General features: G+C 42.4%; 1 protein-coding gene across 1 annotated transcript in view; it reads right to left on the bottom strand.

Annotated features, from left to right (window-relative positions):
* The window catches only part of LOC144694874 (glycerol-3-phosphate acyltransferase 1, mitochondrial-like), a 49,051-nt gene that overhangs the window by 7,061 nt on the left and 16,603 nt on the right, over positions 1 to 25,387 (bottom strand). Inside the window, exons 7-17 of the mRNA XM_078565535.1 lie at positions 24,876 to 24,975; positions 24,167 to 24,303; positions 23,097 to 23,190; positions 20,721 to 20,930; positions 18,544 to 18,651; positions 16,940 to 17,025; positions 10,750 to 10,868; positions 9,141 to 9,211; positions 8,672 to 8,933; positions 7,608 to 7,756; positions 4,291 to 4,368 (exon numbers count right to left, since the gene is read on the bottom strand). Of these exons, the coding sequence (XP_078421661.1) occupies positions 4,291 to 4,368; positions 7,608 to 7,756; positions 8,672 to 8,933; positions 9,141 to 9,211; positions 10,750 to 10,868; positions 16,940 to 17,025; positions 18,544 to 18,651; positions 20,721 to 20,930; positions 23,097 to 23,190; positions 24,167 to 24,303; positions 24,876 to 24,975 (1,414 nt within the window). The remainder of the gene's footprint in view (positions 1 to 4,290; positions 4,369 to 7,607; positions 7,757 to 8,671; positions 8,934 to 9,140; positions 9,212 to 10,749; positions 10,869 to 16,939; positions 17,026 to 18,543; positions 18,652 to 20,720; positions 20,931 to 23,096; positions 23,191 to 24,166; positions 24,304 to 24,875; positions 24,976 to 25,387) is intronic.

The following is a 25,387-nucleotide window of genomic DNA, read 5'->3' as shown; positions in this document are numbered from 1 at the left end:
TGAATTCAAGAGGTAAGGTGAGAGTGACTGCTCTTAACATCAAGGACGCGTTTGACCAAGTGTGGCATCAAGGAGCACTAGCAAAACTGGAGTCAATGGGAATCAGAGGGAATACTCTCCGCTGGTTGGAGTCATAACTAGCAGAAAGGAAGATGGTTGTGATTGTTGAAGGTCAGTCATCTCAGCACCAGGACAACACTGCAGGAGATCCTCAGGCTAGTGGCCTAGGCCTAGCCATCTTCACTGCTTCATCAATGGCCTTCCTTCCATCATAAGGTCAGAAGTGGGGATGTTTGCTGATGATTGCACAATGTTCAGCACCATTCGCGACTCCTCAGATACTGAAGCAGTCCATGTCCAAATGCAGTAAGATCTGGAAAATATCCTAGCTTGGTCTGACAAGTGGCAAGTAACATTCACGTCACAGAAGTGTCAGGCAATGACCATCTCCAACAAGAGAGAATCCAACCATCGCCTCTTGATGTTCAATGGCATTACCATCACTGAATCCCCCACTATCAACATCCTGGGGGTTAGTATCAACCAGCAGTTGAACCGGACTAGCCATATAAATACTGTGGCTACAAGAGCAGGTCAGAGGCTGGGAATCGTGCGATGAGTAACTCGCCTCCTGACTCCCCAAAGCCTGTCCACCACCTAGAAGGCACAAGTCAGGAGTGTGATGGAATACTCCCCACTTGCCTGGATGAGTGCAGCTCCAACAACACTCAAGAAGCCTGACACCATCCAGGACAAAGCAGCCCACTTGAATGGCACCCCATCCACAAACATTCACTCCCTCCACCACCGACGAACTATAGCAATGGTTTACAAGATGCACTGCAGGAATTCACCAAGACTCCTTCGACAGCATCTTCCAAACCCACGACCACTACCATCCAAGGACAAGGGCAGCAGATAGATGGGGATACCACCACCTGGAAGTTCCCCTCCAAGCCACTTACCATCCTGACTTGGAAATATATCGTCGGGTTCCTTCACTGTCACTGGGTCAAAATCCTGGAACTCCCTTCCTAACAGGACTGTGGGTGTACCTATACCACATTGATTGCAATGGTTCAAGAAGGCAGCTCATCACCACCTTCTCAAGGGCAACTAGGGGTGGGCAATAAATGCTGGCCTGGCGAGCGAAACCCACATCCCATGAATGAATTTAAAAAAGGCACCTTCCAAGCCTGCAATTTCTACCATCCAGAGGGACACGGGCAGAAGATGCATGGGAACACCACCACCTGCAAGCTCTCCTCCGAGTCACACAACATCCTGATTTGGAACCATATTGCTGTTCCTTCACTGTCACGGGGACAAAATCCTGGAACTCCCTCCCTAACAGCACTCTGGGTGTACCTATACCACATGGACTGCAGCGGTTCAAGGTGGCAGCTCACCATCACCATCTCAAGGGCAATTAGGGATGGGCAATAAATGCTGGGCTAGCCAGCAATGATCACATCCTGTGAAAGAATCAAAAAAAAATCCTCATCCTTTTCTCTGTGCTAACATATAAGCTTCCAGCAGCCTTAATCCTCTATGATCTTTGCCCTTCCAAGCTCAAGGGTGCGTGTGTCAGTGTAACAATCTCATCACCTGTGCTCAGTTCAGCTACTTGGCACACACCAGGAAAAAAATGTGGGGCCATCTGTATAACTCATTCCACACTGCTTGCTCACCAAGGCGTCAGATGAGCCAATTTAATATTACATACAAGAAGGTATTAAATGGTATTTACAACACAGAAACAAGCCATTCAGCCCAAATGGTTCATACCAGTGTTATGCTCCACAAGAGCCTCCTCCAACACTACAGCATCTCACTTCATCAGCAAAACCTTCTATTTCCTTCTCTCTCAAATGTTTGTCTAGCTTTCTCTGAAATGCTTCGATGCTATTTGCCCCAACTACTCCTTGTGGTAGCAAATTCCACAATCTAACCACTGAGTAAGCATGTTCCTCTCCAATTCCTTATTGGATTAATTGGTGACTGTCATATTTACAGCCCCTAATGTTAGAAACATAGGAACGTAGAAAATAGGAGCAGGAGTAGGTCATTCGGCTCTCTGATCCTGCTCTGCCGTTCATTATGATCATGGCTGATACTCTATGTCAACGCCATACTCCCGCTCCCTCCCCATACCCCTTTACGCCTTCGAGTGTAGAAATCTAGGTTTCCTTCTTAAATATATTCAGTGACTTGGCCTCCACAGCCTTCTGTGGTCGAGAATTCCACAGGTTAATCACCCTCTGAGTGAAGAAGTTTCTCGTCATCTCAGTCCTAAGTGGTCTACCCCGTATCCTGAGGCTGACCCCTTGTTCTAGACCCCGCCAATCAGAGGAAACATCATCCCTGCATCCAGTCTGACCAGCCCTGTCAGAATTTTATACTTTTCAATGAGATCCCCTCTCGTTCTTCTAAACTCCAGTGAATACATGACTAGTCGACCCAACCTCTCCTCGCACGACAATCCTGCCATCCCAGGAATCAGTTGTTAGTTAAGGATGAAATCAGTGCAATTGTATGAGAGGATATTGGCTCAGAAAATATAGATGTAGAATCAGTCTGGGTGGAGCTAAGAAACAACAAGGGACAGAAAACGTGAGTGGGAGTTGTTTATAGGCCTCCAAATAGTAGTGAATGAATGAATGAATGGTCGCCACAATGGCACACCACCTCCTTTTCCTTTCTGTGCTTGTCATTCCGTCATATTGAGTACTCTTGGATATTCAGTTCGCAGTCTTAGGCACCCTACAGTCATGTCTTCATAATCACAACCATATCATACCCGTTTACATCTATTTGCGCTGTCAGTTCACCTATCTTATTGCAAATGCTCCATGCGTTCAGATAGTGCCTTTCAACTAGACTTTAACATTTTTGCACTTTTTTTGTACTATAGCCCTATTTGCTGCTAGCTCTTGTTTCGTCCAACTCCACTTTTGCTTTCTACTTTTCTGTCTTTCATTCCTATCTTTTTTTCTCTCTTGTGTCTCCCCACTCAGGTTCCCATCCCCTGCCACTCTAGTTTAAACCTTCCCCACATTGCTGGCAAATACCCCTGCGAGGATATTGGTCCCGGTCCTGCTGGGGTGCAACCAATCCAGCTTGCACAGGTGCCATCTTCCCCAGAATCGGTCCCAATGCCTCAGGAATCTAAATCCCTCAGTCCTACACTATCTCTCCCGCCATGCATTCATTTGGTCTATTCTTGTATCCCTGATCTCGCTAGCACATGGCACTGGGATTACCTTTGAGGTCCTGCTTTTTAATTTATTTCTCAGCTCCCTTTCAGGACCTCATCCCTCTTTTTACCTATGTTGTTGGTACCAATATGGACCGTGACCTCCTCAAATGAGCACATGGACACAGCACTGCTGTCGATATCCAAGTCCTGGCATATGCATGTCCTGTGAAGGCCATACAAGACTTGCATATTGATAGCAGTGCTGTGTCCATGTATTCATCTGACATTGCTAGCCTATTCTCCAATGTCTGTGCCAGCTCCTTGCAAAAGCAAGTCGCCAAATCTTACTTCCTCGCAGCCTGTAATTTTTTTTTTCAGATAATTATCCAATTCTCTTTTGAAGGCCTCGATTGAATCCGTCCCCACCACGCTCTCAGGCAGTGCATTTCAGATCTTAACCACTTAAAGCATAAAAATGTATTTCCTCATGTCACTGTTGATTCTTGTGCCAATCATCTTAAAGCAGTGTCCTCAGGTTCTTGATCCTTCGGTCAACAGGAATAATTTCTCCCAATCTGCTCTGTCCAAAAAGCTTATGATTTTGAACACTTCCATCAAATTTCCTCTCAACCTTCTCTCCTCCAAGAATAACAGCTATTTTCCAATCTATCACATAGCTTAAGTTCTTCATCCCTGGAACCATTCTCGTGAACCTTGTTGCAGCCTCTCTAATGCTATCACATTCTTCTTGAAATGTGGTGCCCAGAACTGGACACAATACCGCAATTAAGGCCTAACCAGCATTTTATACAGGTTTATCATAACTTCCCTGCTTTTGTACCTGATGGTCCTATTTATAAAGCCCAAAATCCCATATGCCTTAGTAAACATTTCCTCAATCTGCCCTGCCATATACATATATATGATGACTGCCCTGGGCTAAAGATGGTTATCTGGATAACCTCAGCAAAGAGTTCTTTGTATTGCTGTATTCCACAACAGAATCCAAATTTCCTATGATCACCCAAACGAAAGAATGATTCACACTGTCCATTCTTCTGTCAGCATGAGCACCAGGAAAATGCTCTCACCTCCTCCATGATAAGAATTTCACAATACATCAACTTGTCCACTGCTTCCTGTGAAAACTGGTACACTGATTGGCAAGGCTGCAAGGGATTCAAGCAAAACACATACTATTATTGTATAAAATGGGGAAACAATTGAAAATAAATATTTCAATGGAGAATTATTACAAATGGAAAAAACCATTATGCTTAATAAGCCCATTATTTTTTGATAGAACGTCTCGACATGCCACAAACTCATTTCATATAGCGCATTAACATTGAAAATGGTCCAAGGTGCTAGAAGCATCATAAAACAAGAAGTGAATGCCTAGCCAAAGAAACAGGGATTCGGAGGGCATCTAAAAGCTAAGTCAAAGAATAGGAGATTAAGGGAGCTGTTAAGGAGAAAGATTTGCAGACAGGTTCAGGGAGGGAATTCCAGAATTTGGTGCCAAAACTGCAGGAGCATGGCCACCAATTGTGGCCCGAAAGAAGCTGGGTATGCACAAGAGATCAGAGTTGAAAAAAGTGCAGTTTGCAAAGAGTTGTCTTGTAGGTGGTTAAACATAGGAAAGGGCCAAGCCATGAAGTGATTTAACATGAGTAATGTGAATTTTAAAATTTTGGAATTTGAGGCAACATAGTTTGCAAGAACAAGGGTGATACAGGTGTGCAGGAGGCGGTGTAGGTTTGGATACAGCTAGCAAAGTTTTGGCTGAATTGAAGTTTGTGAAGGCTGGAGAATGAGAGTCCGGCCAGACAGCACTGGAACAGTCAAGTCTGATGGTGGCAAAGGCATGGATAAGAGTTTCAGCAGCAGATGGGCTGAGGCAGTGCAAGGAAGGGTGATGTTATGGTGATGTCGGCTACTTTCAACTATTTTCCCTTATTTACATGTGAGTCATCTTTTTCAATTTCCTTTGTTTAAAATCTCTCCTTTTTTTAACAACAGTCTTCCCTAGACTCAGGGGAGGTGCCAGAGGACTGGAGAATTGTTCAAAAAGGTTGTAAGGATAAGCCCAGCAATTACAGGCCAATCAGCTTAACTTCAGTGATAGGCAAGATCCTAGAAACAATTATTCGGGACAGAATTAATAGTCACATGGAAAATTGTGTATTGATTAGGAAGAGCCAGCATTGGTTTCTTAAGAGAATATTGTGTTTAACTAGCTTGCTGGAGTTTTTTGAAGAGGTAAGAGAGAGGGTTGATGAGGGAAATGTTGTTAATGTGGTGTTTGTGGACTTCCAAAAGGCATTCGATACAGTGCTGCACAACAGACTTTGAGAAAAGTTATAAGTCATGGAATAAAAAATAAAAGGGACAGTCGCAACATGGGCACAACATTGGCTGAGTGTCAGGAAGATATTATCATTTTCATAATGTTATTGGAATTTATTGTGGAGTAATAGTGAGGCCTGCGAGTGAGTGAGTGAGTGAGTGTGAGTGAGTGAGAGAGAGAGAGAATTAAAGACAGCTGGTCTGAAGGCTTTGATGTAAGCGGAGAAGCCAGGTTTGAAATGCTAAATAGGTAAACATGGCTGAAGATTTAGAATGTGAAGTGTAAAAGGAACATTTGCATTTTTAAATAAACCAGAGTAGCTCGGATTCAAAAGTGGAGGTGAAATGTTACACCTAGCCAGAAATTCAGGAACAAGTGTGTTTATTTTTCCCAAAGATTACTGGTAAAATTAGTACTATGATAGATTTTCATTATTAGAAAGGTAAAGCCCAAAGACATAGTGAAACAATGCTTTGCATTCAAAGGGAAAATATGTATAAAAGAGTAAGGGCAGGCATCTTACGATCTAACACAAGTGTGAAAAGCCTCCAGCATCAAAGCTTCAAGCTGCTGTCTACAAGGAACTGAAGCTGAGAAAAGCTCATTTTGAATTTGACTGTCCAGGGTGTGTGCTTTGCCTGGGTCTATTTAAATCTTCGTGTTTTACAGTTTCCTTTAATGGAGGTGCAACTGGGAGTTAGATTAACTAGGGGAGCCAGGGGTAATCACAGTAGTAATTTGTAAACCTATGTATCTGCTTAAAATCATTTTTTTTATTAATAAAGGTTTAATTTAATTTTCTAAGAAAGCTATAAGGCTTGGTGGTCTTATTACTACTGAATTCAAGGCATGCATCTCAAAATAAATACAAATTGTAAAATAGTTGTGGCAGTTGTTTCAAGTTTCCCTCTGGGATTTGAACAGTGCAGCATTTACCATCCACTGTGCCATAACATTAGTAATAGGAAACAGCGAGTAATGGTTAATGGATATTTTTCGGGCTGGAGGAAGGTTTGTAGTGGACTTCCTCAGGGATCAGTATTGCACCCTTGCTTTTCCTGGCATATATATTAATGATCTGGATCTTGGTGTGCAGGGCACAATTTCAAAATTTGCCAATGGTACAAAACTTGGAAGCATTATAAACTGTGACGAGGACAGTGTAGAACTTCAAAAGGACATAGACAAGTTGGTGGAGTGGGCTGATAGGTGACAGATGAAGTTCGGTGCAGAGAAGTGTGAGGTGATTCATTTTGGTAGGAAGAACATGGGGAGACAATATAAAACAAGGGGTACAACTCTAAAGGGTGTGCAGGAGCAGAGGGACCTGGGTGTATATGTGCATAAGCTCATTAGAGGTGGCAAAATAGATGGAGAGAGCAGTTAATAAAGCATATAGTGCCCTTGGCTTTATTAATAGGGCACAGAGTAGAAGAGCAAGGAGGCTGTGTTAAATTCGTATCGAACACTAGTTGGTTCTCAGCTGGAGTATTGTATACAGTTCTGGGCACCACACTTTAGGAAGGTTGTGAACACATTGGAGAGAGTGCAGAAGTTTACCAAAATGGTTCCAGGGATAAGAAACTTCAGAAGAGAGATTGGAGAAGTTGGAACTGTTCTAATTGGAGAGGAGATGGCTGAGAGGAGATTTGAGAGAGGCGTTCAAAATCATGATGGGGCTGGACAGAGTAGATAGGGAGAAACTGTTCACACTCAAAAGAATCGAGAACGAGAGGGCACAGATTTAAAGTGTTTTGCAAAAGAAGCAAAGGCGATGCGAGAAAAAACTTTCCCACAGCAAGTGGTTCGGGTCTGGAAAGCACTGCCTGGAAAAGTAGTGGAGACCGGTTCAATTGAGGCATTAAAGAGGGCATTAGATAATTATTTAAATAGAAACAATGTGCAGGGTTACAGGGAAAAGGCAGGAGAAAGACACAGTCATAATGGTAATTCAGAGAGCCAGTGCAGACACAATGGGCCAAATTGCCTCCTTCTGCACTGTAGCAATTCTGTGATGCACTATTTCCATCTTTGAATATGAACAGATACTGCTCTTACTGGTAAAAGTAGGATCTCACTGGGCAGTAAATGGCACAGCTGAACAATTTTACAGATAAGTTCCTCCTGGCTGATTGCAACCTCTGCATTGGAATCCCAGTCCATCATGTATTTAGCCACTTCCCTTAAAAGAGAATTTAACGCACAGGCTGAAAGAAAAATGAAGACTACAATTTTAACATGGAAATTCTCCACAGTAATGTACCACGCGCGCATACACTCATGCCTGTCCTGTACATTAATTACTGCAAACACAGGCCATCTTTGATTATAGAGGATTGATGGCAGTCAAAAAGTAGGATGTGCAAATCAGAAATGAATAGCACCAATGTTTGCTCCTTTCCAAGATTAAACTCCTCACACCTGCACAGTGTAAGTCACAATAAGTGCTTGTCATGGAAGACTGAGTCCAAGCTAGTCTTTTACTTCAAGCTGGTTTATTCTCAAGACAGCTCTGAGTGCAGCAGACTCTCCCAGTCCCTTGCACACTGGAGTGTTACAGGTGTACTCATTTATACTATTTTGATAACTCTTTTGATCATACTGTTTTCATAGGTGAAGCAATGCCCACCACCTGTTTTAACAAACAGTGGTCTTAACAATTTAATTGCTATACAATGTAATTTAAGTCAAGAAGAAGATTGTCAAGGACCAATGACAATGTAATTACTGATATATTGACACACAATATCCCCAATGAACAATAATGTGGAACAGTGTAACAAACCAAACTGAAATGAACAAAGTTGTGACTGAATTTGAAAAACTAAAAACCCAAGTACTTTCCTGGTTAACTTATGGTGGCATAGACTTAAACAAGTAACTTCAGAAAACAAACCATGAATACTACAAATCAAAAGTAATAACTGGAATTGCACAGCTCGTTAGCACCAGAGTGATAGAGAGAAACATCAATGTTGTGGTTGTGGGTGCAACCATTTATCGAGATTGCAGATTGAAGGTTCTCACCTAAAATGTTATTCTATCCTCTTTCAGATGCTGCATGACCTGCTATGCATTTCCATCGTTTTCTGTTTTAAACAGAGGTGGCTCACATCACTTACCAGCTATAGCCTCACATATAAAGACAGGGAGGATAGAATTACTGTAAGAACTAAGCTGCTCTACAGCTTTCCTGGTTGTCTTTGGTATCACCATACAATTTTTCAGTGGACAGCTCCTCAACATCACACAGTCTTTCAGCAAAAAGAGGGCATGCAACACAATGTCCTGTAGCTTCCCTGAAAATCCCACATCAAAATGCCTTGCAAGAACCTCATTCATTAACCAACAGAAATCCTTTGCCAATGTGGTCAGGAAGGTGCCCTGGAGAAAGATATGGTCAAAAAAATGTCAACGGCTTTATAATACATAGAAGATACTTAAAGAGACAAAAACATTTACTTTGTTAACTGCTCACTTCACTAAGTAGGAGTGTCAGAGCTGTTCATCTCTCAGTAACTTGTAAGAACTTACTCAGGAGCTGCACTTTTTCTAACATAACTAAGTTAACTGATCAGAGAGACAACTTACCCCTCGGTGCTTGTGAAACAGGAGGCAGGCCGTGATGGTGGTCGACATGACCGCTGAACAACACGTAGCATCTGTAAGATAGAAAGACTGGGAATTAGTTACAGCAAATTCAAGTCCTCAGAAACTAGTGCTCTCCATGTGGAATCACAATTGGGCTACATCTTACTCATAGAATGATGTAATGCAAGAGGTCATTTGGCCCATCCTGACTGTCAAAGAGCTGTTCAATTTAATCCTATACCCCATCACTTTCCCAATAGTCCTGCAGATTGGTCCTCTTCAAGTACACATCTGATTTTGTTTTCAAAACTCCCATGGAAATGATTCCAACCCCTTTTCAAGTAGTGAAGTCCAGATCTTAAGAACACTGTGTCAAGATATTTCTCATTTCCCCTCGAGTTCCTTTGCCAATTATTTTAAATCAGTGCCCTCGGTTACCTATCCACATGCCAGGAGCAACAGCTTCTCTCTCAAGCTCTGTCAAAACCCCTCATAATTTTGACTAACTCTCGTAGTCTCCCCTTCTACAGGAGGTCTAGCAATCTCAATGTGAGATTTTCAGGGAAGCTACAGGATATGGTACTGCATGCCCTTTACATCTGTTTAAGCTTTGGCAGTAATGAGCAGTCACACCATTTCCTTCTCAAGAGCAGATTCTTCTCCAACATTTCAGTGTACAAAGTTACAAAAACACATTTTGTCCTAAAGAGGACAATTTTGTTTAAGGGATCATGAATGCAGGCTCCACAGAAAAATTAGTGGCTTCCCTCAGAGGACTGTATTCTTATAAGCAAATGTGTTTATTTAAATGTTCCAAAACTTCAAAATGATCGGGTTCCAGGACTGTTCAATATTTAAGTGTGCAACTTTACATGTGCCGGAACCAAGGGAGAGGGTGGGGGCGGTGCAGAATCATAAACTACCCAAGAGTTCATGAGTGATAGAACATGGGCTGAGAAAGAAAGACCATTCAAACAATAAATAACCAGCACTCTGTCCAACTCCAGCATGCGAGACAATGACAGCCACAGCCAAAAATCACTACAGTTGAATTGTACTCAGCAGAACCAAGAGAATGTAATGACAGGTCAGACTGGGTCAAACAGCTCTCTAAACTGTCAGCGACATCTTGTGGAGGATCAGGACAACTTCCTGGATCCATTTCACACTGGTACTTTGACTGACTCCAATATCCTAACTGTCGGATTCACTCTGGGAGTTCAAGTTTTACACAATGGATGATATTGTTTTCACATTGGCTTTCCCAAATGACTTCAGCTCACAACATATATGATCTCAACGAGATGTGAAGATGAGGAGGAAGGATGTTGCAGAAGTAACATCAAGATGCAGCCTCCTGCAGATACAAGCCTGACTGCAGGTTCATCCCAAAACACTGATTACATCTCTTCAGTTTTTTTCTAACAGCCAGGATGAAATTTCCTTTCCTGGACCAGTGAGGTCAAACAGTAAAATTCACCAAACCTGCCACAACTGCAACTGGAATTGCAGGAACACATGAAATAGCTTGAGTAAAATAGCTGTATTGATGAAGACACATGTGGGAAAACAGCACCCTTAATAGCAGGTCTAAGTCACTTAATCTTACTGTAAAGCATGTGTCTCCCCAGATCAGCCACGAGCACTCGGTGATGTTTGCTAAGTTGAATCAAATCTTCGTTGTTCAGACGCCAGTCCTGTGATTTCTCAAAGTACACAGCGTCAGAGCTGAAACACAATATCTTATATCAAAATACTGAGGACATGTTGACGACAAATACCTCTATCCTTTTAATTTTCCCTAAACAGCTGCATTTTGAGGTTTAATTTTCCATCCTTTATGAACAGGGAATCTATCACTATACAGCAAAACAATCTGATAGGCAATTCCTTACAGTTTAATCTCATGACATGTTAAAATTACAAAGCAGAACTGGACTGCAGTAGGAACCACACTTGATTTTTGATCCATGTTGGCCTTAGTCCCCAAGTTCCCATCCACATTACCATGCATCACTCAAGAGTGCTGGAGTGTTCCAGCAAAATATGGACAGAAGCATCTGGGTGTAGTTGTCCTGATAGGACTGAGGGTGTCAGTATATTAACATATGAATTAGGAGAAGCAGCAGGCCACTCAGCCCTTCGAGCCTGCACCATCATTCAAAAAGATCATGGCTGATCTGACTGTAATCTCAACTCCAAATTCCCACCTACCCCTGAGAACCCTTCACTCCCTTGCTTATCAAGAATCAATCTATCTACCTCTGTTTTAAAAATATTCAACAACTCTGTTTCCACTGTCTTTTGAGGAAGAGAGTTCCAAAGACTCTCCATGACCACGACCCTCTGAGAGAAAAAAAGTTCTCATCTGTCTTAAATGGGCGGCCCCTTATTTTCAAACAGTGAGCCCTAGTTCTCGATTCTCCCACAAGAGGAAACATCCTCTTCCACATCCACCCTGTTAAGACCCGTCAGGATCTTATGTTTCAATCAAATCACCTCTTACTCTTCTGAACTCCAGTGGATGCAAGACTAACCTGTCTAACCTTTCTTCATAAGATAACCCATCCATTCCTGGTATTAATCTAGTAAACCTCTGAAATGCTTCCAATGCATTTACATCCCTACCTAAATAAGGTGACCAATACTGTACACAGTACTCCAGATGCGGTCTCACCAATACCATGTATAACTGAAGCATAACCACTCTTCCTCTGTATTCTACTCCCCCCGCAATAAACAATAATATTCTATTATCTTTCCAAATTTCTTGCATACTAACCTTGTGTGATTCATGCACTAGGGCACTCAGATCCCTCTGCATCTCAGAGCTGTGCCATTTCTCACCATTGGATAATAATATGCTTTTTTATTCTTTGTGCCAAAATAGATAATTTCACATCTCCCACACTCGACAGATCTTTGCCCACACACTTAACCTATCTATATCCCTTTGTAGTCTCCTTAGGTCCACTTCACAGCTTACTTTCCTACCTATCTTTGTGTCATCAGCAAATTTAGCACCACACCTTCAGTTCCTTCATCCAAGTTTTTTGTATAAACTGTAAAAATTGAGGCGCCAGCACTGATCCATGTAGCATGCCACTCATTACATCTTGTCAACCAGAAAATGACCCATATTTACCTACTCTATGTGTCCTGTTAGCTAGCCAATCTTCTATCCATTCCAATATGTTACCCCCTACACTATGAGCTTTTATTTGCTGTAATAACCTTTGATGTTATTTGATCTTATCAAATGCCTTCTGGAAATCTCAGTACTCCACCATTTCCCCTTTATCAACAGCACAAACTTCTTCAAAGAACTCCATAAACTGGTTAAACATGGTTTCCCTCTTACAGAACCATGTTGACTCTGCCTGATTACCTTGAATTTATCTAAGTGCCCTGCTATAATGTCTTCAATAATAGCTTCAAACATTTTCCCTAAATAAATGTTAAGCTAACTGGCTTGTAGTTTCCGCCTTTCTGTCTCCTTCCCTCTTTGAATAAAGGAGTCACATCTGTTATTTTCCAATCCAAACGAACCTTTCCTGAATCTAGGGACTTTCGGAAAATTAAAACCAATGCATCAACTATCTCACTAACCATTTCTCTTAAGACTCAAGGATGAAATCCATCAGGACCTGGGGAATTGTCAGCCCGCAGCTCCAACAATTTGCTCAGTGCCACTTCCATGGTGATTGTAATTTTTTTGAATCCTCCCTTCCTTCCATTTCCTATTTACAGCTATTTCTGTGATGTTACTTGTATCCTCTAAAGTGAAGACCAATGCAAATTAGCAATTCCATTCATCTACCATCTTCTTATTTTTCATTATTAATTTCCCAGACTCACTTTCTATGAGACCAATGCTCACATTTGTTAACTCTTTTCTTAAGTATCTATCAAAATTCTTACTACCCGTCTTTACATTTCTAGCTAGCTTTCTCCCGTACTCTAATTTTTTCCTTCTTATTAATCTTTTAGTCATTTTGTGCTGGTTTTAATATTCTGCCCAATCTTCTAACCTGCCACCCATCGTTGCGTAATTATCACAGAAACAGTGCAGACGTGGCCCTTCAGCCCATCAAGTCTGCACCGACATGTGAGAAACATCTGACCTACCTACCTAATCCCATCTACCAGCACTTGGCCTATAGCCTTGAATGTTATGTCGTGTCAAGTGCTCATCCAGGTACTTTTAAAGGATGTGAGGCAACCCGCCTTCACCACCCTCCCAGGCAGTGCATTCCAGACCGTCACCACCCTCTGGGTAAAAAAGTTTTTCCTCACATCCCTCCTAAACCTCGTGCTCCTCTCCTTGAACTTATGCCCCCTTATGACTGACCCTTCAACTAAGGGGAACAGCTACTCCCTATCCACCCTGTCCATGCACCTCATAATCTTGTACATCTTGATCAGGTCACCCCTCATTATATGCTTTTTCTTTAAGTGTGATATTGCCTTTAACTTTTTTAGTTAACCACGGATGGTGAGTCCTCCCCTTGGAATTTTTCTTTCTTGTTGGAATGTATCTATTCTGTGTATTCTGAAATATCCCATTACATGTCTGCCACTGCATCACTAGTGATCTATCCAGAAGCTAACTTGTCAGTTCACGTTAGCTAGATCTGCTTTCATGCCCTCATAATTTCCCTCATTTAAGTTTAAAATACTAGTCTTAGACCCACTCTTCTCTCCCTCAAACTGAATGTAAAATTCAATCGTATTATCATCACTGCTACCTAGGGGTGCCTTCACTATGAGGTCATTAATTAATCCTATGTCGTTGCACAATACCAGGTCAAATAAAGCCTCCTCTCTGGTTGTGTCGAGGGCAGCTGAGTCGGAGGTAAAGAAGACATGCCCTCGATTTTTTTTAAACAGTACTTGCTGCCGTAAAGCAGGCTAACTTTAAAGGTCCAGCCACTCTGAGAAGCCAGTGAGAAGTGTATAAGCTAAGTGGGCAGGATTGGGGGCCGTGGGGTTGGGTTGGTCAGTAGGAGGTGAGGAGCACAGTCGAGAATTGGGCATTGCAGGGCAATTGCCCAACGCAAGTTTGAACTTCACAGGCAATTGCCATGCAATCTTTACGTGGAGGCTTCCGGAGGGATGGGGGCGGGGAGTTCCCCAGCACATCTGTGGTTTGCCCCAGGGAATGACAGTTATGGGACACAGAGTTTACAGCAAAGAAGTGTAAGCTGTGGCTCAGTGGGTGTCAGATGATTGTGGGTTCAATTCTCACTCTAGAGGCCTGAGCACAAAAATCTAGGCTCACATTCCACTGCAATACTGAGGGAATGCTTCAATATTGGAGGTGCTGTCTTTCAGATGAAATGTTAAACCAAGAACCCATTTTCTCTCTCAGGTAAACGTAAAATGTCCCATGGCACTATTTCACAGAAAATCAGGGGAGTTATCTTCAGTGTCCTGGCCAATAGTTATCCTTCAATTAAATGTCGTGAAAAAAAATCTGTTCGTTCTTAAAATGCTGTTTACAGGAGCTTGCCGTGTGTAAATTGGCTGCCAAGTTTTCTACATCAACGCAGTGACTGAACTTCCGAAGTATTTAACTGTCTATAAAGTTCTTTGGGATATCATGTGGTCATGAAACACACTACATAAATTTAATGGCATTACCGACTGCCCGCCCGCTTCTGAGCCGGTGGGGCCCGCCCGCCATCTGAGGGCAAAATTCTGCCCTACCTTTTTTTAAATCCATTTACGGGATGTGGGCACGTTCAACATTCTGGGAATTACCATTGACCAGAAACTGAACTGGACAAGCCATATAAATACTGTGGTTACAAGAGCAGGTCAGAGGCTAGGAATCCTATGGTGTGTAACTCAGCTCCTGGCTTCCCAAACCCCGTCCACCATCTACAAGGCACAAGTCAGGAGTGTGATGGAACACTCTCTGCTTCCCTGGGTGAGTGCAGTTCCAAGAACACTCAAGAAGCTTGACATCATCCAGGACAAAGCAGCCCGCTTGATTGACACCACATCCACAAACATTCACTCCCTCCACTACCCATCAACAGTGACAGCAATATGCACCATCTACAAGATACACGACAGAAACTCACCAAGGCTTCTTCAACAGCATCTTCCAAACCCACGACCACTAACATTTGAGGGACAAGGGCAGCAGATACAGGGAAACACCAACACCTGCAAGTTCCCCTCCAAGCCACTTACAATCCTGACTTGGAAATATTGCCGTTCCTTCACTGTCAATGGATGAAAATCGAGGCACTCCCTCCCTAACAGCACCATGGGTGTACCGACACCACAGGGACTGCAGCAGTTCAAGAAAGCAGCTCACCACCATCTTCTCAAGGGCAATTACGGTTGGGCAATAAATGCTGGCCTAGCCAGCAATGCCCACATCCCATAAATGGATTTAAAAAAAGGTAGGGCAGAATTTTGCCCTCCGCCGCCGAAACGGGGCTAGCCGCCATTTTGAGCGGGCGGGCCATAATTGGCCCATCCACTCAAAATGGCAGCTAGCCCCGTTTCCCGACAGGAAGCGCTATGTGCTTCCTGTGTGGGGGAGTGGAGGGATTCCCTATCTGTCAAAGTGCACTTTATTTGCTCCCTGAGGCAAAGTGCTGTCTCAGGGAGTTTACTGACAGGTAAGAAAAGTCAAAAAATAGAGAAGTATTAAAATTAACATGTCCCCCTCATGTTACAATGTCACATGAGATGGGACACGTTAATAAGAAACACATAAAGTTTATTAAATTTTTTAAAAACAGACATGAAACTACATCCCGCCATTGGATGAAGTTTCATGAATAATCTGGAGCCCGCTGGGGCTCCTGGCCTGCCTTCCAGCCTTAAGCTTGGGTGGGCAGGGTCTTTAACAAGGTTAATTAGCTGGTCAATGGCCTTAATTGGCCATTGACAGGTCGGCGGGCGGACAGCTAATTTCACTGTCCACCCACCTTCCTGAAGATTTAAATGGACCAGGATGACATCAGGGGTTCCTCCCGACGTCATCCCGTGTCATTTTCCCCTCGGCGAGCGGGCCCCGCCCCCAAATCGCCAAGGGAAAAATCCTGGCCGTATTCTTTATTTAGTTCATTATATCTGTGCCTAGAACTATGTAATTAAACCTCTTTTCCCTGGGTGATTTTGTATTTTTCCTTTTCAAATACTTAATAAGAATCTCAAGTTATGAGCTAGTCTCTGCCTCAATAGCCATTTGTCATTCCATGTTCCAAAAACTCTTCCAACCTCCCTCTTTTTCTAATGATAATCCTGTGAGCATATCCCTATGTTGCTGATCTGCTGACCAACAGAAACAACCTTCCACTGTTTATTCTCCCAAAAGCTTTCATAACTTTGAAAATCTCCACTATCATTCCCCTTAACCACTTCTCCAGTTAAAACAGCTCTAATTATTGAACCTTTCCAAATATTTTCCTCAACTGTCCTTCTCTCTGAAATGTAATGCTTCACATTTCTCTGCAATGAACTGCACCCACCGCCACCATGGTTAGATCAGAGAACAGGCACTAAGCTTGGCATCTTCTGGTCGGCACAGCTCAGTACTACACCCAGCAAAAGATTCATGTATCCAGTGATCACACAGCCCATCTATGAAAAACGGGGTTCCAAAAATAAAGTTTAGTTTTCATTTATTCTGCATAATGCGACACAGTTAACCTGTTGGAGGAGCCTACAAGAAAATAAAATAAATAGAACTTATAAGAAATTAGTTGCAGGACACAATCATTCTGGTGAAGTGGAAGTCACTTAGTGATTAACGAATTCATAATTCTATTTCTCACCTGTATCCTAGCACATATGGCAATAAGATCTTCTGCAGTGGAATTGTAGAAGTGCACAAATGGATGCCTTCATTCTCTATGTAATCCTAGAGCAGAGAAAAACCATATAAGGCAGACTCTGGAAAGAGGTGCAGATTTAGCCCTCACCCCACATTCAAAAAGGTGAATGGTACAGAAGACATTTCGAATCATTCAAGGGCACTTCTTAAAACCTATCTCTTGACCAAGCTTTTGTTCACAAGGCCTCTTCATGGCTCGGTGTCAAAGTTTATTTGACAACATTCAAGTGCATTGGAACATTTTATTATGTTAAGGCTCAAGTTCTTGTTGATGAATCACAGGTAAAAACCTGCTACAACCTATCTGGGGCACAGTACTAAAAACACCCAAAAAACTGCTGTCCCAGCCAGGAGACAGGAAGGAAAATATACATCCGCGTCAACCTGGCTACTCTAAAATTATTTTATTTTTAAAATAGACCAAGGCTTTTTCCTGACTAGCGATGGCTCTTATCAGAGGAATTTCTAACCTTCAAAAGCCAGGAGGGATCTCGTTATCTTCAAAAAGGTACAAATGCTCCTGTGACTGCCAACAAGGAAATTCCAAAGAAATGCACCAACACCCTTTACATTTTTAAGGCAGAGATCCGGCCAACGGAGAAAGCATGTCTACAAAGGACAAAAGGGACCTTGACTCCTCTATTAAACACCTTAAAACTCCAGACCTGGGAAAATACACCCTTACATCCTTTGTCCAACACCCAGGAGAAGTGGGAGGTATGTCACATGACCTCTCCCAATATGCCAGAACCAAACCCAGGCAGTCTGCCATTTTACCATCTAACAGGTAGCAGCACAAAGAGCTCTATCCAAGTAAATTGCCTGGCCTTCGTCTACACTATGTACTCCTGGAATATTGGAACTCCTGCATCGGTGCCTATAAGACTCATTCATCTCTAACTGTCTTCTTCCATTGTGGAAGTCCTTGCTTCTGCAAAGTCGGATCACCTGTAACAGTTTCAGCTTGCTAACCTCTGAAGGAATACGCCGCTGGACTTTTGACTCTGGACTCATGTGAAATCATAACTCTTATTTTTACTAGCCTTCTTTTATTGTCTGAGTGCAAAAGGGATGGACGTTGCAAAATACCTTCCCACGTTCTGTGTGTGTGTAAAATAAACAAACCCTCTTATTTTACCTTTTCTCAAGTTTGCTGCGGGGGTACGAATAGAGGATTGGATCACTCCAAACTGAAAGGTTGGGAAAACACACCACCACTTACAAACGGGGAAATCAGAAATCAAAAACACCATTCTGTTTACGGACGGGTATTGAGAGGAGAAATCAAGGTTGTTTAAATTGATCCCCCTCCTGTCCGTAACACTGCAAATACATCTACTATTATGTCATCTAACCCAGCAGATTCTAACCCAAGATGCTAGGAATTATAATATGTTTTAGTCAGAACTCCGCTCTAAAATATTTCACATTTGATGCACATGTGATCATCAAGAGTAATATTCACCGCCCGCTTTTGTTCCTGGGCAATTACATCTCATTCCCAACACTAACAGGTACTCTAACATTAACAAATCCACTTGATACCTTCAAAGAAAACGGTTGTCCAAAATCCACCCGGATGCAGCCATAGTTCTTTTGTAGGAATCTGAGCACCCAACAAATTGCTGCAAATACAGTAGTCTTTCCAGTTCCCTGCATGATACAAGATATTTACAACATATGAAACATCTGTTTAGGGCTTTCCTCTAAGGAATAAGGGCCACAAAAGGTCTTTATATCAGCACTCAAGAGAGTGATGTGACATACTGCCTGTGCGTGACAGCAAATGCCTTCATTAGTACAAACCTAACTTTACGAGGTTTGCTTCTCGCAATTCTCTCCCAGCCTCTCGTGAAGGTGCTGTCCCTGAATTTCCGTTTTCACAGCAAGTTACATCGTTCATCAAGCAAGAGAGAGTTGCATCTAACCTTCTTGGGTAGTTAGTTAATTTGCTCATGAACTAATGCAAGTTCTGACATAATCATGTTCTGCAAGCTTCTGTGAGCAACTGAAGCACTGGGAAACTTAGGAGCAGGGCAGTCTCTGCAAAGACATCTATGTTCATTAGAGCAGTGGGGACAGCAAAGGGAGGATCTAGAGATTTTATTGACCCCTTCTGATTTTATCAGCTCAGGGCATCTCACATCCTCAATCACAGGCTAACTGCACTCATAATTCCGTCTGAATCAGGTATATAAGATGATTATGTTTTGATACAGTCTCTTTAATTCAAGGAAATCAAGTAGTGAAAAGGGTCATGTAAGCTGCTCTGATTTCTGGCCAACAATAAACCTGTGTGGCTTCGCTACTATGTGGACAGGGGTTGCGGGGGAGCAAGGGCAAGGCTCATCGAGAGCAAGGTGCAAAATATTTACACATGAAACAAAGGGAAGAGCAGCTGTGCTAAATATGAGTAGACTTGTGTCTGAGAGTTTTTTCTGGGCAGAGAGAGAGAGAGAGAGGCATCTTTCAGAAAGACAAAAGGCTGCAGCTCGTGTGGTTAGCTGCCTTTCAGTCAGTTACCAGACAGAATGCGGGAGTGAGGACAGTCTCTGGTTGAAGAGACGCATACCATCGCACTCCAAAGCTTTGCACTGGCAAGGCCTGGAGGAGAAATCGCTGGAGTGGGCTTTACTGCTGGTGGCTGGTTCAGGGATTCTCCGAAAACTGAGGACATTGCGTTTCAAAGTCACTCAATGTAACAACTCAGCGAAACGGGGAGACATGAACCCACTGGAAAATGGGAGCAACTGTGGGCTGTGTCCTTTGAAGACACTCCCCTGTGCAGAGCATAGTGGGAACTATATATGCAACGTGGGTTTATCAGTTGCGTTAAGACTGTTATAAGGTTACCTTTTTCGTAGTTGCCTACTAAGTAATATTTAGTCCATGTTGCTTTTACGTCCAGTGCAATAATGGTGCAAAATGCAAATTTCCTCAATCTTTTCCAGAATAGTGTCAGCATTAAGTGATGCAGATAGTGAGGAAATTCAGGACCATTGGCTTTTTGCTGAAAAAAAGTTCCATGGAGCAGCAGCCATCCTTGGGTACCTGAATCAAGGGGCCATTTTTTATGTCAGTATAGTCAATTAGGATTAGGATTAGGACACCTCAACCACTTTTCCTCCTCTTCAGTCCAGGGGAAGCTGAGGGCAATATTGGTGTCCCTTCTGCAGCTTCAACTGAGATTGGCGAATTAGGCAGACTTGGTACTTGCACAAGTCTGTATGACTGAAAAACCAAATTGGGTCAGTGTCAGATTGGCTTATTAAAAACTCTTGTTTGGAGATAGAAGGTCTTGAACACATAACGTAGGTCGGCGCTTAAGTGCAGCACTATTTCCAAAGAGGTATAAAATCAAGGCTCTGCCTACTCACGTGGATATAAAAGATACCAAATCAAGATCAGAAGAGCAGGATATTCACCCAGTTTCCTCTCTACCATTTGTGGGGCTTAACTGTGTGCAAAGTGGTTGCCAGGTTTGTTGAGAGAAGTGGCTAATTTGAAAATTCACCCACTGATTAAAAAATGTTTTGGGATCGCCTGAGGACAAGATAAAATGCAATCTATCGAAAATGATGAGGTTTCAACAAGCAATTCAGATGAAACTAAACTCCTTCCACAAGCTAGGAACTAAAATCACATGCAGTTCTTATGAAACTCAACCACCAGGGCTTAGCAATTTTAATGTGTTCCCTGATGCTACATAGAAACTACCTTACCGTCTGCTCCAAGCAGCTTCCCTCAATGATACGATCATAAGAGACACCCACAGGTATCAGTACAGCATCTGGTATCGACCGGGTATGAAAAGCATCAAATATCCGAGCCAACCACATTAAGCCTGTGATACAGGGACGTGCAGAACATGGGACAGGATCTTCCAGGTAAACTACAAGACTCTGCTGCTCATTCAACAGTTCCTCAATATACTGCAATAGAAAAACAGACAATGAGCCAGAGCAATTCCTTCAGACCTGAGGCCAAATGCATGAAAAGGTTGCCTACTGACACAGTATCCTGCAATTATCATACTATACCAGGCAAGTATGTGACAAGGCTTTGTGCTTGCAATTTTCCATATTCATGTGCATAACCTCGTCAAATACAAGTTGCAGTACATGTGCTTGATCACAATGAAAAAGCCTAGGCAGTGCTCAGATACAGAAAAAACAGATTCCTGGCAGCAGATTGCCTTTCCACCCTCTTTATCACAAAACAATACATAGCAAGTTGAGAGGGAAACAAACTTTGTTTCAAAACATACCCTTTAGACCTAACTCATTCCTAAATCCATTCTTAAGAAACCAAAAGATTTTAAAATCCCTAAATGTGACAACTGGTATTGGTTACTTCATTATCAGAGGATTGACAAATAGAGCTGAACATAACAATAGTCAATAACATTGCCACTCCAGATCTCAGGTGGTCTTGTGGCGCAGTGGTAGTTTCTTTACCTCTGGGCCAGAGGCTCTGGTGGCCACTGAAAGTGTGTTCATTAACAAAGCAGTTGAACATAGTTCTGCCAAGGACAGCGCCCCTAGGAACTTCTACTAAATGGCCTGTAGCTGCGATTATTGGCCATGAAACAAGTAAAACAATATCAGTCATGTAGGGCTCCAGTCACTAAAGACTAAATCCTTGAATTGTATTCCCCACAATGCATTCCCCACATTCCAAAGGTCTGTCAATATAGATAGGCTGAAGAACCGACACCTTTGAATAATTCTACTGCAAAAGAGCCATTAGGAGCAGTAAAAAGAGATGACAACCCAGCCGTGAAACTTTTCTGCGCTGGCCATTAGCTCTGGTCATCCTATTTTTAGGTAAATAACAGCTTTTTTGGGCACTTTTGAAATTGAAATGCTCAAAACATGTGTCAACCACTAGTAGTTAAAGGATACAAAACAAAAACAGAATTACCTGGAAAAACTCAGCAAGTCTGGCAGCATCGGCGGAGAAGAAATCAGTCAACGTTTTGAGCCTCCATGGCCCTTCGGCAGAACTGCAGCATAGTTTCAACAAGGGAGAAATTTATATTTCTTCTGCCGAAGGGCCATGGAGGCTCGAAACGTTGACTGATTTCTTCTCCGCCGATGCTGCCAGACTTGCTGAGTTTTTCCAGGTAATTCTGTTTTTGTTTTGTTTTGGATTTCCAGCATCCGCAGTAGCTTTTAGCTTTTTGTTTTTAGCAGTAGTTAAAGGATGATGGGTCTTGAATGAAAACATTAACCTCTTTCCTTTTCAGACGTTCTCAGACCTGCTGCAGATTCCCAGTTATTTCTGCTTTTATTCCAAGGGTAGATTTTGTTCAATGTTCCTTGGCTACGAGACGTGAGAATATTTGGTTGTCTGGCTTTGCAAAATTTGAGGAATGGATCAATGCACTCAACTGTGCCAGACGTGTGCAGTTGCAGAGGAAGGAAGTCTATGCTTGTCTAGCTTCCAGACTTCAATAGCACAGTGTTCACAGCAAGGGGGTGTGCTAACATTGTGAGCCAAGTGAGGTGTATGCTTAAATCAAACATGTTTGCAGATCAGAGACCAGCTGAGGAATTAATTTTTGAACCAGATTTCATCTGTTTAAGTCTAAATTTGTTTTTTTTTTCCTTCAACTAACTTTAATCCCAAACCCCATTTTCTGTACTGCTTCACTCCCCAACTATTACTGAAACCATCAAAGGAGCCATATCTAAACTGTATATAAACGCTCGGCAAATATAACATTTTAACATTCTTGGACACCACATTAAACCAGAGTATTTGCCGGACAATCTCTCCACAGCAAGGCCATTGTAGATATTGCTGAAGACCTTTGTAAACAGATTTTACTTCTGGTATAATATGGAGCACATTCAATAAGGATTGGTTGGGACTACATTACATAATAGGGGAGACCTGGTCAATTTCCAAAGAGGATTCTGTTCTCACCACTTGAATTCCACAGTGACTAGTTTTGCATCTGTTGGTATTGACAATGAAAAGGTAGCTCACATCCAACAAACTTGGATTATTTGAGCTCAAGTTTGCTCTGAGGTCAGATGCTACAAATTCACATTTCTAGAAGTGCTTCAATAAAAAAAACTTGTCAAACTAACCAAATTTAAGACAACCCTGTACAAGTGCTCTCTAGGACTGGCTGCGTGTACCATCTGAGGAGTGAAGATTCCTCCCAACTTGCGAAGCAGAGGCCTAATCAGTTGAAAGAAGAACAACACAGGGAACATTACACACGCCTTCACACTATGGCATCAAAGACAATTTGAAGATTTCCTAGCAGAGCCATTACTCAGCATGACCTGCACATAGTTCCAGCCATGACCTTCTGACAATCACATCACAACTCTGTGCCCTCTGATCCTTGGGTCCTGGCACTTAAATTTACCAGCTGAATTTCAAATGTGTTCCTGCACTTGTGATATGTGGAGGACCTATGAGGTTTCTTAGCAGGAGGCAATTAGTTGGAAGAAGCAGTGAGCTAGTGTCTGTAGTTATTTTGAAAAATCTTTACTTCAATATAAATATATTGTAACTCCTAACTCGAACTACAGCTGGAGCGCTATGATGGAAGTGTGGGGTTGGGAAGTCAACCAGTCTGACAGAGGCCTTGCTGGCCAGCTAAGTGGGTAAGATGATATTATTGTCTTGACATTCCCAAAATGCTGACATCTCTGATCCAACCAGGATTGACTTAGCCATCAGTACCAGCTAAGTGCATGAAACAGGAGCTGGAAAGGTAGCTTGTCATCCAAGTGCAGAGATTATCTGTTGCTTTTAAACCAGTGACAAACAGGTGGCAAAGATGTCAGTAATGACGCATCTGAACAGTAACAATTCCTGTAAGTTCATTCTGATCATTGCAAGACTTCCAGAATCATAGAATGGTTACGGCACACAAAAGAATTAGGGCCCAGCACAAGCAACACTGGTGCTGTCACTTTAAGTACTACAACGGTCACAATACACACACAAACAAGCCTTCTGTTGACATTTACTACCGAACGTTAAGGAGAATACAAGGAGGATCTGCACAATGACACTAGAATCTCCAAACCAACACAACAATACTGCAGAGAAAGGTCAAATTCTTTACTCTGAAAAGGGTGAAATACTTCCCTGTTGCACACATCTCATTTACTTGAGCGGTGCGAGAATTTTGTGGCGTTACCTGAGAAACGGGAGTTGGGCATCTTCCCCACAAGTGATGTATGGAACTCTGATACTATGGCAGAAAAGGACAAAGGTAACCAGTAGGTAGTCCAAGCGAGATTTATGAAGAGGGAAAAAGATGAACGGACCATCATACTGTCAAAAAGACAAAAATATTTTCCTACATTTATTACTGATATAGTGCTAGACATTACTCATATAGTGCTAGACCCTGCAGTGTGACAGCATACATTTACAAGTCAGTACAAATTATATTATTTAAACAGAGGCATGGCTGGTTGGAGCATATATTCATCAAACAATTCATTCCCAATAAATTTCAATCAATTTTGCTTAAAGGAACTGACCAAATAAATCCAACAATGTTGTTGCCTCCAGGGTGTTCCAGTTAACTGGTTGCAAACATACAACAGTGTAATGCTATGTTTACCTGCAGGATGTGACTGCAGGATTAGGTAACCATTGGTCAATTACTTACACACATCAGCGAAACATGAAAAATGAGCAAAAGCCAGTGTTGTGGCCTGCTGCAATACCTAAACTCTGCCACCAAGGGGCATTGGTACTTTTTTTTTTGTATGAACGCGGCCCAGTGGTTACATATATCGTGGTTTCAATACATTCAGCCAACATTTTAATCCTTTTAAGACTGTAAATCTGTTCTACCGAAGGCTGCTCTCCCAACACGTTAAACTTCAGTGCCTCACCTCTTTCCTTGCTTTCCGCAGCATCTCAATTTGCCCTCGGTGCACTTGCAGATTCACAAAAACCCTGTTAAATACTTTCAACAGCACCCAACTAGTCAACCTAAGGGGGGTAAAACAAACATGATTATGTTTCATCACATGGTCATGACTTCATCAAGATTTCTGTTGCAAAAAGGAACAAATGTGATGTGAGAAAAAACTTTGTCACACAACGAGTGGTTCAGGTCTGGAATGCACTTCCTGGAAGTGTGGTGCAGGCAGGTTCAATCGAGGCATTCAAGGAGGCAATAGATGATTATTTGAATAGAGTGCAGGGGTAAGGGGAAACAGCAGGGCAATGGCACGTCATAATGCTCATTTGGAGAACTGGTGCAGACATGATGGGCCGAATGGTCCCCTTCTATGCCGTTAAAATTCTGTGATTTCCATCTGGGTATCTGTACCACCAATACGATGCGATGGTCCTTTTGTTTTTATGAACATTTTTCTGCGTAGCGAACAGATCAGACTCA

The sequence above is a fragment of the Cetorhinus maximus genome, chromosome 20 (genome assembly GCF_964194155.1).
Source record: "Cetorhinus maximus chromosome 20, sCetMax3.hap1.1, whole genome shotgun sequence".
In the NCBI taxonomy this organism is placed as follows: Eukaryota; Metazoa; Chordata; class Chondrichthyes; order Lamniformes; family Cetorhinidae; genus Cetorhinus; species Cetorhinus maximus.
This window is presented reverse-complemented; position numbering and strand designations above follow the sequence as displayed.